General features: G+C 47.5%; 1 protein-coding gene across 2 annotated transcripts; it reads right to left on the bottom strand.

The window, feature by feature from the left end:
* Window positions 1–8,776: 8,776 nt before the first annotated feature.
* Window positions 8,777–15,283, bottom strand: LOC148473757 (zona pellucida sperm-binding protein 3-like). Of its 2 annotated transcripts, none has more exons than XM_088459548.1 (8): window positions 15,238–15,283; window positions 11,831–11,949; window positions 10,720–10,823; window positions 10,474–10,651; window positions 10,277–10,397; window positions 10,044–10,135; window positions 9,522–9,652; window positions 8,777–9,033 (listed from the first exon to the last, which is right to left on the bottom strand). In XM_088459548.1, the coding sequence occupies exons 1-8, from the start codon at window positions 15,262–15,264 to the stop codon at window positions 8,810–8,812; spliced, it is 996 nt and encodes a 331-aa protein (XP_088315674.1). In that variant the 5' UTR covers window positions 15,265–15,283; the 3' UTR covers window positions 8,777–8,809. The 2 variants fall into 2 exon arrangements, with proteins under 2 accessions (XP_088315674.1, XP_088315673.1); XM_088459547.1 differs by lacking the exon at window positions 15,238–15,283 and adding an exon at window positions 12,752–13,233.
* Between the last annotated feature and the right edge of the window lie 317 nt (window positions 15,284–15,600).

Consider the following 15,600-nt stretch of genomic DNA (forward strand, 5'->3'; position numbering starts at 1 on the left):
CAAGCATGGATATCCTTAAAACCTGCACTGTAAAGACGTAGTTTGGAAAACTCTGCCGTAAAGTGTTGTTTATAGCCACAATCACTTCTGCCAGCTGAGTGGGAAAAGTACATGGCTCAGGGCCATGGGCGTATATCTATAATGGTTGCAGCATGTGCACCACACACCCAGCTCCCATAGAGTCTTACACTCACCTGTCCGAAGTGCACCGAGCCGGCGCTGTAGAGCAGGAAAAAATCACTGGGAAAATGGCGGCTGCCATTTTCCCGAAGACCCGCACATGTGCAGCTGATTCTGACACAAAGCCAGAATCTACGTCCAGTGCTGCCACGGAACCGCCAGATAGAGGAGGCAGTCCGCACACGGGCCACCTCCTCTCTTGAAACGCCCCTGCTCAGGGCGTTTCCTAAATCTGCACATGGAGGGACTACACACTGTTTCCGTCCTTCTGACGCAGATAGATTCTAATTTCCATATAAATCAGGAAATGACAGCACTTTCCCCATGTCCGCCACCATCAGCAAAGCGAAAACTGTTGAGGAAAACGCTCTGCGCTGTCCCCTCTTTGCTAATGCTGCAGGTTTCCCATAGCGACAGAGGTGTGCTGACGTCACATGCGTGACCTCCGTCCTAATGTGCTACTGCACATGCACGCCTTTAAGGCGAGTCTTCCTCTCTGTCTTTAGGTCGTGCGTCTGAGCGTCTCCTTGAGGGAGACTGTGTAGACACATTACGTAGCTTGTCATTACCACTGTCACCACTAGGGCACCACATACATTCCACTGCCACCACAGAGTGTATGTGCAGGGGGGTGCTCCAGGTACCTCACACCAAGGGCTCTATTTATTATCATTATTTTTACTAAATAAAGTGAAAAAGGCTGTTTTGTGTTATCACACCCTTTTCACATTATTTTAGTTTCACCTAAAGTTACTACAGGGCAACTGGAGTAGAATTCATAAAATTCCACTACAACCCCTAAGTATCACTTATTTTTAGTAATCAGATCGCATTTCCCATAATTGTAATGGGAAATGCGATCTGTGTGCTAGTTACTAAAAATAAATTGTGAAAAAAATACCTGGGGAGGCCCTGTGATAATAACGCCACCTGGAGGTGGCGTTATCCAGGGTCTCCCCGGTTCTCGGACTCCTGCTCCGCTCTAACATGCAGAGCAGAGCTCAGAGCAGGCCCCAGTGATCAGCTGTGTTGTCTAAACAGACCACACGCTGATTCACTGCTACACAGACCACACACTGATCACTGCAAAAAAAAAAAACAGGGACCGGAGTTAGGGGCTCCGGTGATGTCCTCGCTCCGGTCAGCTGGTCTCCCATACTGTGCTGTGGCCCGGTCATCAGGTGACCGGGTCCCAGTGCAGTATGGGATGTCAGCTGACCGGAGCCCGGATCATGCACGTAAGTGCAATTAAGGGAGGAGGGGCGTGGGGGGGGCCTGTGACCGTGGGGGGCGGGGTTTAGTGCCAGGGGCCGGGTAGCAGCGGCAGCTGGTCGGCGCATGAGCGGGCACTTGTCACAGTATTTTTTGCGAAATTACCGTGATAAGACTGCGGAGGGGATTCGCAGGGACAGAGCTTTACCACAAGCTCCCTTCCCTGCAAGGGATTTTTAGTAAATCCCTGTGATATTGCCTGAATTCGCAATGAAATTCACAAGCCCAATGCGGATTGTAGTAAATAGAGCCCAAACTGTGATAACCTGCTCCTGGCTGGACCTGTTATACTATATGTTCCTGCATTGTATTCCTGCTGCAATAACCCTGTGTAGACCGGATCCTGTGCTCTACCGGATTAATAAGCCAATCCCTGGTTAAGCGATTCATAGCGTGGACTGACCTCCGTCACACACCGCTGACACCTATCAACACCATAGGTTCTGCTGATATAAATGTTCGCATTCTCTGGTTCTGAATGGGGCAATCTCTGTGCATCTTTCACAGGTGACAGAAATCAGAAAGACGGATCAGTTGTTGGTTCTTCATGTAGGGACTCATCACTGACAACCACCATCCGAGGAGATTTTTGCAGGCAGGATCAGAGATGTCATAATGCCGCCTACATGGAGATCAGACGTACGTTGCCAGGAGCGGTAAAGGCTACATGAGCGGTAGGGAGAACCTGGGCGAGCAGGGCTCAGGCTTTAGCAGGTCATCTCTTCCTGCTTTTCCCAGAGACGGAACTTCATTCAGAGTCGGTCGCGAGCGCCGATGCGCTCGCAACCGACTCGATGTTAAGGTCTGCGCACGCGCAGCAGCCGCACTGCGCACGGGCAAGCCCCGGAGCGAGAGAGAAAATCTCTCGCTCCGGAGCTCTCTACAAAAGGGACGGCTGTCGATGTTGATCGACAGCTGCCCCCATTTTGTAGACGGGGCGGGGGGGTGGTTTCCAAAATGGAGGCATTCCCATGCGAATGCCTGCTGTTTTGTGGGCTGCCGCACTGACATAATCAATGATGTCAGTGGGGAGCTTCCTGCTCAAACAGAGGGTCTCGTCGTAAGCCCCGATGGTCGCGATGGTGATGACCATCGCGACCATCACCCTGGTCGCAAGCTAAGCTGTGGGTGGTAACCCACAGCTTAGCTTTGCGACCAGGAGGCCGCACTTAGAAAACACCAGCACATGCCCTCATTCATAGAGAGCGATCGCTTCTTGCGATCGCCTCTAAATGAGGGCCACAGTCTTCTGGTTGTGGGATTATATGTAGGTTCTCCGTCATTCAATTTCTCTTGTTACCATCATTTGCACTTGTATCGGTGATTATACTTAGCGCACCCTCCATTTCATATATTGCTTGGCTGCCTGCCATTTGCTCATGGCCACTATCATGGAGGGAAGAGGACATAGATGACCAGATCCTTTCCTTGGATACATGGCAGCCATATGTTTCCTGTGTTGTCTACTTATGTCATGTAGGACAGTATGGGAGGTTTCTCTTAGACGTTAAAGGGAAGGAAGAGCTACAGTATATACTGTAACTTATGTGGTATTTTATTCCTGTCTCTACTCAGCCAACTTTGGGACTATGGGGTCTATTCATGTAGAACATGAAGTGGCTACTGAAATATATCACATCGATGCGATATATAGTGATATTTAGTAGAGATGTGCGGGTTCGGTTTCATTCGGTTCTTGTCGCCAAATTATTGAAATTCGGATTTCTCTTGTTGGCTATCCAAAACACGTGACAGCCGGATAGCCAATATGATGCCGTTTTTGAGATCCGAACATATGCAAGTAAAACTGAAACATCTCTAATATTTAGTAGCCATTCATTTAGACTTACGTGTCCGACGTCTTCGGGCGGTGTCTGGTCCCTCCGTGATTCCTGGACGCAGTGAGAATACAGACGTATTGGGAGCCTGATAGGTCTGTATTCTCACTGCGCATGCACCGGCGTCTGAGAGCAACAGGTCAGACCTGCTGCAATGGATGCAGGGAAAAGGGGGCGGGGCAAGCACCGGCCAGACAGCAGGCAGGTATGCAGCTTCCCTGCTCTGTTCGGCTCGCGGTACGGATTACGCCATCCGGAGATGGCGAATCTGTACTCAGGAGAGGAACGGACAGCTGACCTTTCCGTTCTTTTATGAATTGCGCTCACCATACAAAAGTATGGTGATGCGATTCATACATGAAGTGGTGGTGCCACAGGAGAAGGAATAACCTCCATGGTAACCCCCTCTCTCAGTCGCCGAAAGCAGTGAAAAGCCCTATTTTTAGCTAAACAGGACTAATCACTGCTCTATGAAAGACCCCTAAAGATTAATGACAGTCATGGAGGATTTAAGAACATGAATTTTTTATGTGCTTATATGTAACTTTATATTTTTCACGAGGAACCGTAGTGCCTGTTATCTACTAGTGGGTCCAGACCCCTTAAAGAACTTACGGGTCTTTTCACTAAGCCTTGGAGAGAGATAAAGTGGAGAAAGATAAAGTACCAACCAATCAGCTCCTAACTGTCATTTGTAACTAGGGATGAGCAAGTTTGGATATCAGTGATCCGAACCCACCCGAACTACCGGGATCCGAAACAGATCCGAGTCGGCTCGAGTTTTCCCACCTGACTCGGATCTGAAAAAGAGGCAAAACATCATCATCCCAATGTCGGATTCTTACGGGTTTTGGATTCTATAATGGTCCCGTGATCACCGCCATTTTTGCATTCCAGCTTTGGTGAGTGAAGAGGGAGGAGGGAGGGAGCTGGGATCTGTGATCTGTGCTGTTGTTGCACGCTGACACTGTGCATAGGGGTTGGCTGTTGTCCTGTCCATAAGGGCTGGCTGACTGTTGTCTATAGAGAGGCTGGCTGGCTGTTGTCCTGTCCATAGGGGCTGGCTGGCTGTAGTGCTGTGTTGACCAGGGGGTGCTCTGTTCTTCAGGGATGCTCTTCACCCACCCCCAGTGTGGAAAAAAAAAAATGTTTGGGTGTTAGCCTCACTTGTCATCAGTGCAGGGGTGCTGTGCTGCTGTCTGTTAAGGGGCTGCTGCCTCTTTCAGGGGTTCACCCCAGTGTTAAAAAAAGGGGTGCTGTCACTCAAGGGGCTACTAGCCAAAAAAAATAAACAATTTTTTTTGTGTGCGCGTTAGCCTCACCTGTTATCGCCGTAGGTGCGCAGGGGTGCTGTGCTGCTGTCAGTCAAGGGGCTGCTGTCTCCTTCAGGGGTTCACCCCAGTGTTCCAAAAAAATTTCAAAAAATTTGTGTGTGGCTGTGTGCGCAGTGAGTATGGAGGACAGTCACATGACCGGAGAGCAGAATTGACATACCAGTCTTGTAGCTGCCTGCAGCAACCATGATGACAATAAAAGGCCATCAACATCATCTATGAAGGTTGATGTACCAGGGCTTAAGTCAGGCTAAAAAATAAATAAAAAAAAATCAACTTTTACCCTGTTAAAGCAAAAAAAAATGTAAAGCTAAACCAGCTTTAGAGAAACAAAAAACTGGCAATATGCCATTTACTACACAAAGTGGCAAGGAAAGGATAAGGCATTGGCCTGTAGTTATGATGACTGATGGTTCTAATGATAATTTAAGCCCCTCTGCTTTCAGGAGAGGTACAAAAAAAATTTAAATTGTTAATATGTGTAAGACACTGGAACCAACTGTGTGTTCTGAAAAATTACAAATCCCCGAGGAGAGTCCAAGTGTGTCCGCTGTTGCCATGTGTTGACCTGACCTTTCTAGCAATACTGCACTTGAAGAGGATCCTCCTTCCACCATTTGTGTGCCTTCTAACATAGAAATCAAGGATGCTTCTGTGGAATTGCACGAGGAGGATATTGATCTAGTTGGCGATAACAAGGATCATGAAGATGTTGATTGTGAGGATGTTTGTGTAAAAACTGTAAATCAGACAACAGTTGTTGCCCATGGTGGGAAAAATCCCATTGTTGCCATGCCTGGGCAAAGGACCAAAAAATCCACTTAATTGTGTGGAATTATTTCCACCCAAATTCGGACAACCTTTACCAAGCCATTTGTAACCATTGCCAAGTAACCGTGAGTAGAGATAAGGACCTTAACCATCTTGGAACCTCCTCCCTGTTATGTCACATGCAGCGCATTCATCAAATTGGAAAGAGTATTTCAAATTCTAAAACTTTGGGGACCAAAAAAAAAAACAATAATCAGTCCAGTGTCACCTAGCTGCTCCCTTCTATCTGATTCCAAGCACCTGCAATCTCCACCACCAACACCTGCATCATCATCATCATAATCCTCATTCGTGATCAAAAGTAGTCCTGGTGCATCCAATTTCATAAGCATGACTGACTCCTCTACTATCCGTGATTCCTCAGAAGGATCCTTGAGTGCTACGCCTGTTGTTGCAGCTGCTGTGGGTGGATCTTCATCCCAGAAAGGGACCAAGAAGACTACTACTAGTAGTAGTAGTGTATGTATATATATATATATATATATATATATATATATATATATATATAATATATATATATATAACTGACTATTAAACAGTCTTTTGATAGAGGAAGTATAACAGATGTCACCCAGTTTCACAGCAGATCATGGCCAGGAGTATAGTGTGGAGGAAGTGCAAAAGGAGGATGAGGGGGAAATTTGTGTCCTATCTGATGCTGAGGAGGATGTGGTCTGCGTAAATCAGCCACCCGTGGCAGCAGTTCTTGCCCATGATTAGGAAAAAAAGAAAGCCAGAAAAGCCACATCTTTGGTGTGGAATTATTTTAATCTAAAATTTAGACAACAGTTGTTAAGGCATCTGTTCCATTTGTAAAGCCAAAGTTAGCAAAGGAAGGGATGTTAACCATCTAAGCACCTCCCTCCCTGTTACTTCATTTGTAGCAAGTTCATGCAATTTGTTTAACAAAATTATAATCATTTGTGAAATTGTAACAAGCAGACCAGTATCTGCTACCAGCAATTTGGACCAGCACATGCAATCTCCACCACTAATTGAAGGTAGTCCTTAGAAAAAATGCTTTGTGGGGGCCCAAACAAACCAAGGAGTTCAGCCACGAAAGTGTCCGTCCTAGTCACTAAAGTGCTTGGTTTGTTAAACTGTGCATGTCCTTTTTAATACCCCACATAAGAGTGGGTGGGAGGGACAATACCATCTTGCACCTCTTTCCTTTACATTTGGCACAATTTGGGACATTGCCGACTGACATTATTATAGTTCATTAAACTGCCATCCTGTCTGCCACTGCTGTGTGGCAATGTTTCATAGATGTCTGACATTTTTTTTTTTTAAGCTGCCGTGCGTTTGTGCTGCTGCTCTGTTGCTTACTTTAGCCAGCCCACTGCAGCCTTTGGCCAATATTGGTGTGAAATTAATATTGTGAGGTGGTGACAAATGCCTGAAAATGATTAAGGTTAATATTACTGTATAAACAAAAATAGGCCCAAATTATGTGGGTTTAGCTGTTTGTCATTTTTGGAAAAAATACAAATCCAAAACCAGGGGAGATACAGATCCCAAAAAAAAAAAAAATATTGGGGTCAGCACACATCTCTATTTAGAACTATATAAAATGGGCAACTAAACAGTTTTTTTTTTTTTAGAGCGAATGTGTGATAGAGATATATATATATATATATATATATATATATATATACACACACACACACACACACACACTTCCAGTTTAGCCTGATTGCAGTATATTAAATCAGGGCTCAACAAGTCACGGCGACTAAGATTATAGTCCTGGCAAGTGAGTTTTCCAAGGGTGTCCCCCCCACCACAGGGATGCTCCATTTGCCGGGCACCTTCTGAAATTTTACCAGCAGGTACCCAACTCCCTGCAGCCAGAGCTCACTCCTGAGCTCCAGCCTCTGGCTCCCCCCACGGGCACTATGGGAGAGACATCATGACGTCTCCCCCATAGTTCCAAAGAGCGGCGGACGGCAGAGGGTCGGGGCTTAAGGTACGTATTCTTATTTTGTGTTCACGCAACACTATTACATGGGGCTTACTACTGGGGGTACTATTACAAGGGGCTGGTATGGGCATGTTGCAGAATCAGATGACCATTATAGAGACATGTGTGGTGATTTGATTGTATGGGGGTGGGGGGGGGGGGGGGGAGGAGCACTGAAAGGGCATGTGTGGTGTCTATATAAGCTTTCATATATTTTGGCAATGGACGATGGTCTGGCTCCCAGATTTTACAAAATTTTGTTGAGCCCTGTATTACATAGAGCTATGAGGGGTTCTCAGTGTTAGAGAACACTCAGTGCCATCTCCTCTGCTGCAGGGTACCCAGGAGTCTGTCCCTTATACCCAAAGCACGTCTCGTCTTTCTCCTCTGCCCTCCATGAGACAAGGACCTGCCCCTGGGTGTCTCCTTGAGGGCGACACTGCACAGACACAATAGAGCCCGTGTATTACCACTGTCACAGATTACATTACACTGCACTGAGTGTATGTACAGGTGTGCGCTCCAGGTACCGCACACCACCTGCACTAATGTATTCCTGGCAGGACCTATTACACAATTACTGCATTGTGTACCTGCCACAATAACCTTGTTTAAACTGCATCCCCTGTTTAAGTTAATTGCATGGACTGACCTCCATCACACACACACCTCTGCCAATACTCACCTCCAGTCCCCAGGTACCACTGACCAGTCATGGGTAGTTTCTTTAATGACACACCAAGTTAAATCTATGTTGCCAAGTCAGTTATCCCACAGGCAGAAAGCCTGAAACATTACCCACTGGGTCACAGTTAAGAACCACTCTGCTAAACATAACACTCATTGTTGTCTTGGATGTTGCAGCTAGCACCAGCACTTTACCAATTGTATGTCTGCAATGGTTTTTGAAAAACATGCTGGGGCCACCATCTATACATGCTAGTGTCCAAGTTAAAAAGATTGCAAAGGACAGAACCACTGTTAGCCCAATGTACAAGCACCGCAGTGTTCTGCTGGCTACAACACTGATAATTGTGTGAATGTAGCTATGACCAAAAACACACAAGTTGCTGGATATTGTTGCAGATTTTGCACTGCCTACAGGGATTACACAAAGCCAGCAATAGACCCATACCACCAACTTAGTTTTAAATTGGACAGTGCTTGCCTAGAGGTGAATGGTGTGGTCAGGAGAAGACAGCACAGAGCCTCAGGAGCCGACCCACAGACTACAACCTTGATCATTGTTGAAGGTTTGGGTCTATGCTGCATCTAAGCCAACACTGACAGCAGCGATTATATGAAGCCAGTACTAGGACAATAAAACCATTTTTGCTTTGTTTGAACCCATCATACAATATTACACAAGAATTAAGACTTGGTGAAGCATTTTATTTCCCTGCAGCCTGTACACGAGCATGTCTCTTCACAATGCGTTTTACAGTCAGAGCAAAAAAGCCAAGTAACATAACCAGACTGACAGACACAATGGCCACCAGCACCCACTGCTCTAGGTGCCCGGACTCTGCCACTGTTCTGGAAGCCTGGACACGTTCTGCTCCAACCACCAGCAGAGGACCCAAAGTCGCTGATCCATGTTCTTCTGTAGCAGGGCCTGCAGGAGAGAATACCATCTTCTGTAAGTGACACCCAAGCCCAAAAAAATGCATGTCTAGCCTGGGGTGCACTCAGGACAGCCGGGGGGAGGGTAAAGTATTGGGCCCATTGCCTTAGTTGCACAGTGTAAAAACCAAATGAAAAGCAAATCATATTGACAGCAACGCAGACTCTGGAATAGTCTCCAAACAACTCCAAATGCCTCAAGGATCCAATCTTCTAGCTTTAATCAGTATTCAGATGAGCTTTTTGGGAAGATTTCAAGCTGCAACTTCATCTCCCCAAATCATGTTCAAGATGCATAGCTGAGCAGACACTTACTGGTGGAATCTAAATGTTGGAACATAAGCAACCACACTTGTCCATACACTAGTGTGGAGTGTGATTAGGTTTAAATAATGTTCCAGAGATAAAGTTACCATGCTTCGTGTAAATAACCCGGCATAGGCAGCCATTTCCAATGTAAGAATCAGGTACAGAACTCACCATCTGCAACTTCTCTTTTGCCAATTCCTCTGGGTCTCCCGTAGACTGGTCCCAGGCTCCTGCTCTGAGCAGCACAGTTGCCAGAGTCACAGCATTGGCAGATTGAGTTGGGACCATCCACAGCCATCCAGCTAAGGAGACAAACCAGGCCCCGGGCTAGTTAGACAGCGCACATTACAGTCTCATACTGCTCAGTTAAGGGTGGTAGAGTGGTGGGAGTCCTTGTGTCTGATGGTCAGTTACAGGGAACACAGCACATCGTAGCTACACTAAGATACAGTGTGATCTCTGCAGCCATTTTGTGGGCTGAATATAGCTTATGAGAACACAGGCTGCTCACAAAATGGCTGCTTACAGTTACAAACTAATGTTTAATATAGGTCAGCATTTGGTTTGCTGATGAATACTTATGCCTCAGATAAAACCGGATGTAACTGTATAGTAACAAGTTCCTCACAATATTTATATTCCTTGATTGCTGTAAGTGCAAGATGTATAGAAGCTACATTACAACAAACTCACCTGCTGGACACCTTCATGTAGGAACAGGCCTTGTGCATGGGATCTGGGACCTGAGTGGCTGCAGCAGCTCTCAGAGAACAAGTGATAAAGATCTGGGGAGGGAGAGAGATAATACTCATGACACAGGAAAGACTATAGGCCTAAATGTATACAGCTACTAGGATGGAACATGAACACTTGTCAGCATTATCTACCATAGATCAGGTATAGGCCCATCTAATCCCAATTCTCACCAAAGAGACATCGGTCCCAGTGAACCGGAAAGCATCAACCATGAAGCGGAGCTGGCTTAGCTGGGTCCTTGGGGATGTGAAGGCAGAAGAGGAATCTTCTTGTTTACCATCCACCAGGCACCTGCACAATAGGACACAGATTTAGCAGAACGTGGAGCCATGACCACAGCAGCTGGACAGTCACTGGTATAACATACCCATTGTAGGCAATGATGTCATAGTGAGGGTCAGACCGGACATCAGGAGACAGCGTGGCCACACATCCATCCACAAATAGCATCATAGGGACGTGGTTCTGAGTGTCCACAGAGGCCTCTATGTAGAACATGTCCCCCAGCTGGAAGACAGAGGAAGGTCTGGGAGCGCTCCAGTCATCTGTAAGGTAATCAGAGGGTTAGAGACCAAACCAGACCCAGCACCATCATAGCCACCACCTCACTTACCAGTCATCAGCTGCAAGCAGAAGGACAGCCTCTCTTCTGAGGACGCGGTGGAATGGAACGGAACCCATGTTGGCTTGATGGCCTCACTGCTCACATTACCATGTCTACAGAACAGAATAAAGCCCACCAGCAGTGGCCCAGTATTAGATTGGATGTTGGTAATTCTGCTTTAATTTGTCTATGTGATAATGATTACTTCCTGGTCCTCTATTAAATCCTAGAGGTTATGTCTGATTTTAGATTTGCTTAAACTTAGAATAAGGCTAGAGCCTCAGATCCTAGAAACCAGCATATCAGCAGTGAATCTATAGACTGGGTAAAATGAATCTTATAAAGGAACAGCCACAATCATATGCTGTATAACAAGAGAACGTCATATTGAAAGTGCAAATTACAGACCCTCAGATATAACAGTATTCCTTTCCTGCAATGGAAGAGTATCCATATGCCTGAGCTACTGGTGACTCAGGGGTATATCTACTAAGCCTTGGATGGAGATGACTCCATTCATGTTAAATCCTAACCAATCAGCTCCTGTCATTTTTAAGATACAGCATGTGACATGACATTTAGGAGCTGATTGGTTGGGACTTCAAGTGAACGGAGTCACCTCCATCCAAGGCTTAGTAAATAGACCCCACAATTAGTACTTTAGTCAGTATGATTTAGCCATAAGTATCTCATGTGTCGACCATCTGCCCATCTAGACACTGTAGACCTTTCATCCCAGTACCATTTGACAATGCATCTGGCTTCATACTATAAACAAAAAACCCCAAGTTAACCGTTTTTTGGCTTCAAAAACCAAGTATGTTATACTGTACTACTGAATCAGCTTATCCTGCACATTTCAGGAGCATAGACTACAGACCCTCAGGCAAGGTACCCCTAGTGGGAAAAAATAAAAAATAAAATCAATCCAAACTTAACTCGTGTCCTGCAAGAGGACCCATGCCAAGACTTCTGCCACACCTTTCTAGTTTAAGCCAGTTTGTACCACTTGGAACCTGTCATCCAGATACCTCTAGAGACTAAACCAGATGGTTAGCCTGCTGAAAAATTAGGGCCTATCCATCTAGAATGCAGCCGCCCATCACTGGTGTAGACTCACCGGGAGTAGAAACACTGGATGGGAACCACAGCAGAGTTAGTCCTAGTGATGGGGACACCTCTGGGGGATGTTGGGCTGTAGGTCAGGGCAGTTGAGTAGATCAGCCAGTCTGCAGTTATCTGTCAGACAAAAAAAGAATTCTTTATCACCCAGTCTGCAGAAGTTATTCCCAGCTAGTTGTTTACAGGAACAGAGGCCAGAAGTGCTTTGCCATGACAGATGGAGGGACTTGGAAGGAAAAAGTTTGGGTCCCAACAAGGCCAGTTAGCAGGTGTGAAGGAGAGTCAGTGGAAGAGGGTCTAAAATAACTCCAGAGGAGGAGGAGGGGGGGTCTATAGAAAATATACAAGAGTCATCCTGCGTAGGAGAACAGGACCATGAATGTTCCTACTGACAGCATAATCCATTCCAACACAGATGGAACCACATCAGATACATGTAGGGAAGAGTTTACAGCCTCATTGGTGCAGGTTATTCATCACAATTCAAGCAGTGGATATGGACAAGCAAGTGAGAAAAATTAAATCCTCTGCCAAGCATGAGAAGTCATTGCCTCAGGGCTGGTCAGTAATAACATACATATGCCATGAGAAGGAGCCACTGAATGGTTAGGACCGTGCCAAATGCGTGATTTTATATCCAGTAACTGCTCGGCATGCTTTATATATAGACTGTAGTGACTACACCATCTGAAGGCCTGCCCATATTAGGGCGCTGGCCTGCCCATATTAGCGCATAGAACCTGTGAATTCATTGGGAGCCAGGGTCTCATGCCTCAGCCACATCACTAGATGCTAGAGAATGGACAGGCTGTATACTGGAGCACTCCACAAAATGGCTGCCTCATCCATGGCCAGGTGAGGGACACTAACACAAGGCAAAATAAACGAGTCATACCAACAAAGTACAGTCCAGCATTACCTGTAACCCATTTCCACACTCCTGAAGGCCAATCTCAAAGACCACACTGGTATCGGGGCTCTGGGAACCAGGTTTGCAGGACTGGGGTCCTAGGCTCAGATCTGAGGCCTTCACCAGCTTCCCATTCCCATACAGGTCTCTCATCACAGTCACCACCATTGTGTCCTCACCACACTGCACACTGATAGGAGAGCTCTGGGTAGTGCCAGCTGTCTAGCCTGAGCAGCCCCCCCATCATACCTAACAGGGGACCCCCATCCTGACACAGGCTGAGCACCCCATCTGGGAGACCCCAGGCCAGATACAGGCTGAGCAGCCCCCACATGAGACCCTCTAGAAGAGCCCCTCTCAGCAGGCTGATAATGCCTCCACCAACTGTCTGACTGGCGCTTAACCAAGACATGCTCTCCAGCACTGGCAAATCCTGATCCATAAACCAGCGCAACCACCAGCAGCCAACTCCACCTCATCCCCATTCTGCCTGCAGGACACACAGCACAAGGACAGGAGTGCAGGGATCAGCCCTTTATACCCCTCCCATCAGCTGCTAATACCCCCACCTGGGGCAGATAATGATCACTCACGCCTGAGAACTCCTCTCACCACATGCCGCCACCTAATAAAAATGCCATAACCATAGAGATACAAAACAGGGGTAGGTAACCTTTGTATGAGACCTTTAATTCCACAACAGCTGCTGAGTCAAATATTACCTATATCTGTAATATAAAACCTGAGACACGTGAAAGACACAGGTTACATGGCTGTATTACTATTACTGTTACCACACATACAATTTGCATGCCTACGGCTGGTACTAACAATGTTGCTGCACCTGATCTAATAGGCTCAATGGGGTATATTTACTAAAGTCTAGGTGGAGATGTTGCCCATGGCAACCAATCAGATTCTAGCTATTATCTTCTAGAACACAGGTTCTCAAACTCGGTCCTCAGGACCCCAAACAGTGCATGTTTTCCAGGTCTCCTCACAATCACAATTGAAATAATTAGCTTCACCTGTGGTTCTTTCAAACTGTGTCAGAGAGTAATGAATGCACCTGTGCACCTGCTGGGTGACCTAGAAAATGTGACCTGTGTGGGGTCCTGAGGACCAAGTTTGAGAACCACTGTTCTAGAAGGTGCTAGATAAATAAGTAGAGTATGATTGGTTCCTATGGGTAACATCTCCACTTGTAAAAACCTGCACTTAAGTAAATATAGCCGAGGGTCAAATTTACTAAGTACTGCAGCAGGACTTGCATGTCACCACTTGTTCCATTGTCTGAATCAGAGGTTCTCAACCTCGGACCTCAGGACCCAGGGGCTGGCTGGCAACTTTTAGCTTTGGGGGCAAATGCATGCAGGCGGCCCTGGCAGAGGGGTAGCGTGTAGCCAGGGTGCCCGAAGAACGTGCGTGCTACGGCACCCCCCCTCAAGTGTTCCAGGGAGGAGGCGGGTCCATATGGGATTAATGTAAAGTAAAAATAAAGATTAGGGACAGCCCTATCGTGGTGCCCATATGCAGTGCTCCCCTGTGCCCCAGGAGAGGACCCCCTTATGCAAGCCTCCAGTAGTGCCCCCAGTAGTGATTCCCCCTGTGCAGTGCCCCTTGTGCCCCCAGTAGTAAGCCCCTTATATAGTGCCCCCATTAGTGGTACCCCCTATGCAGTGCTCCTTATATAGTGCCCCCAGTAGCAGTCCGCACCCCATGCAGTGCCCCCCATACTGGTAACCCTTATGCAGTGCCCCTTAAATAGTGGCCCCAGTTGTAGTCTCCCCCCTATGCAGTACTCACAGTATTGCCCTTTTTATAGAGCCCCCAGCAGTGGTCCCTCGATGCAGTGCCCCCAGTGGTAGTCCCCTCCCCCCTATGTAGTGCCCCTAGTAGCAGTCCCCTCCCCCCTATGCAGTGCCCCTAGTAGTTGTCCCATCCCCCTTGTAGTGCCCCTAGTAGTAGTAGTCCCCCTTGTAGTGCTCCCAGTAGTAGTCCCCCCAGTTGTAGTCCCCCCCTTGAAGTGCCCCCAGTTATAATCTCCAGTAGTGGTCCCCCCTTGTAGTGCCCCCCCCTGTAGTGCCCCCAGTAGTGATCTCCCCCTTGTAGTACCCCCAGTAGAGGTCTCCCTCTTGTAGTGCCTCCAGTAGTAGTAGTCCCTCCCTCTTGTAGTGCCCCCAGTCCAGTAGTGGTTCCCCCCTTGTAGTGCCCCCAGTAGTAGTAGTCCCCCCCTTGTATTGCCCCCATTAGTAGTAGTCCCCCCCTTGCAGTGCCCCCAGTAGTGGTCTCCCCCTTGTAGTGCCCCCAGTAGTAGTGCCCCCAGTAGTAGTAGTCCCCCCCTTGTATTGCCCCCAGTAGTAGTAGTCCCCCCCTTGTATTGCCCCCATTAGTAGTAGTCCCCCCCTTGTGGTGCCCCCAGTAGTGGTCTCCCCCTTGTAGTGCCAGCCTCCCCCAAAGTAGACACACGTAGTAAAAAAAAAAAAAACACTTACCTGAATCCCCGCTCCAGCCGTCGCCATCTGCTCCTCCGTCTGTCTTCCCGGGCCGGGCCGCTCTGCATTATGGGAGAGACGTCATATGATGTCATGATGCCTCTCCCATTGCCCACTGCGGGAGCCGGAAGATGGAGCGGCTCCTGCAGTGGGAGCAGCAGCAGCTAATGAGAGTCTGACAGACTCTCATTGAATGCCACTCATAACAAACACACAGCTGCCGGAGCCAGCGGCCGTGTGTCTGTCACTTGTGTAGCGCTGACCAAACTCCGTCCGGTCAGCGCTACACACGCGGTGCAGCCTGTGATACAGTGACACAGACTGCCCATGGCCCGCATGACGCTGCGGCCCGGGGGACACATG

Source organism: Taudactylus pleione, unplaced genomic scaffold (genome assembly GCF_031769625.1).
Source record: "Taudactylus pleione unplaced genomic scaffold, aTauple2 ptg000913l, whole genome shotgun sequence".
Lineage (NCBI taxonomy): Eukaryota > Metazoa > Chordata > Amphibia > Anura > Myobatrachidae > Taudactylus > Taudactylus pleione.

Coding starts and splice junctions, on each gene's coding strand:
- LOC148473757 (XM_088459547.1), bottom strand. CDS start 12,910: ATGGTGGTGACTGTGATGAGAGACCTGTATGGGAATGGGAAGCTGGTG. Junction 10,652..10,719: donor CTGCTTGCAGCTGATGACTG/GTAAGTGAGGTG, acceptor ATTACCTTACAG/ATGACTGGAGCGCTCCCAGA. Junction 9,653..10,043: donor TACATGAAGGTGTCCAGCAG/GTGAGTTTGTTG, acceptor TTGTCTCCTTAG/CTGGATGGCTGTGGATGGTC.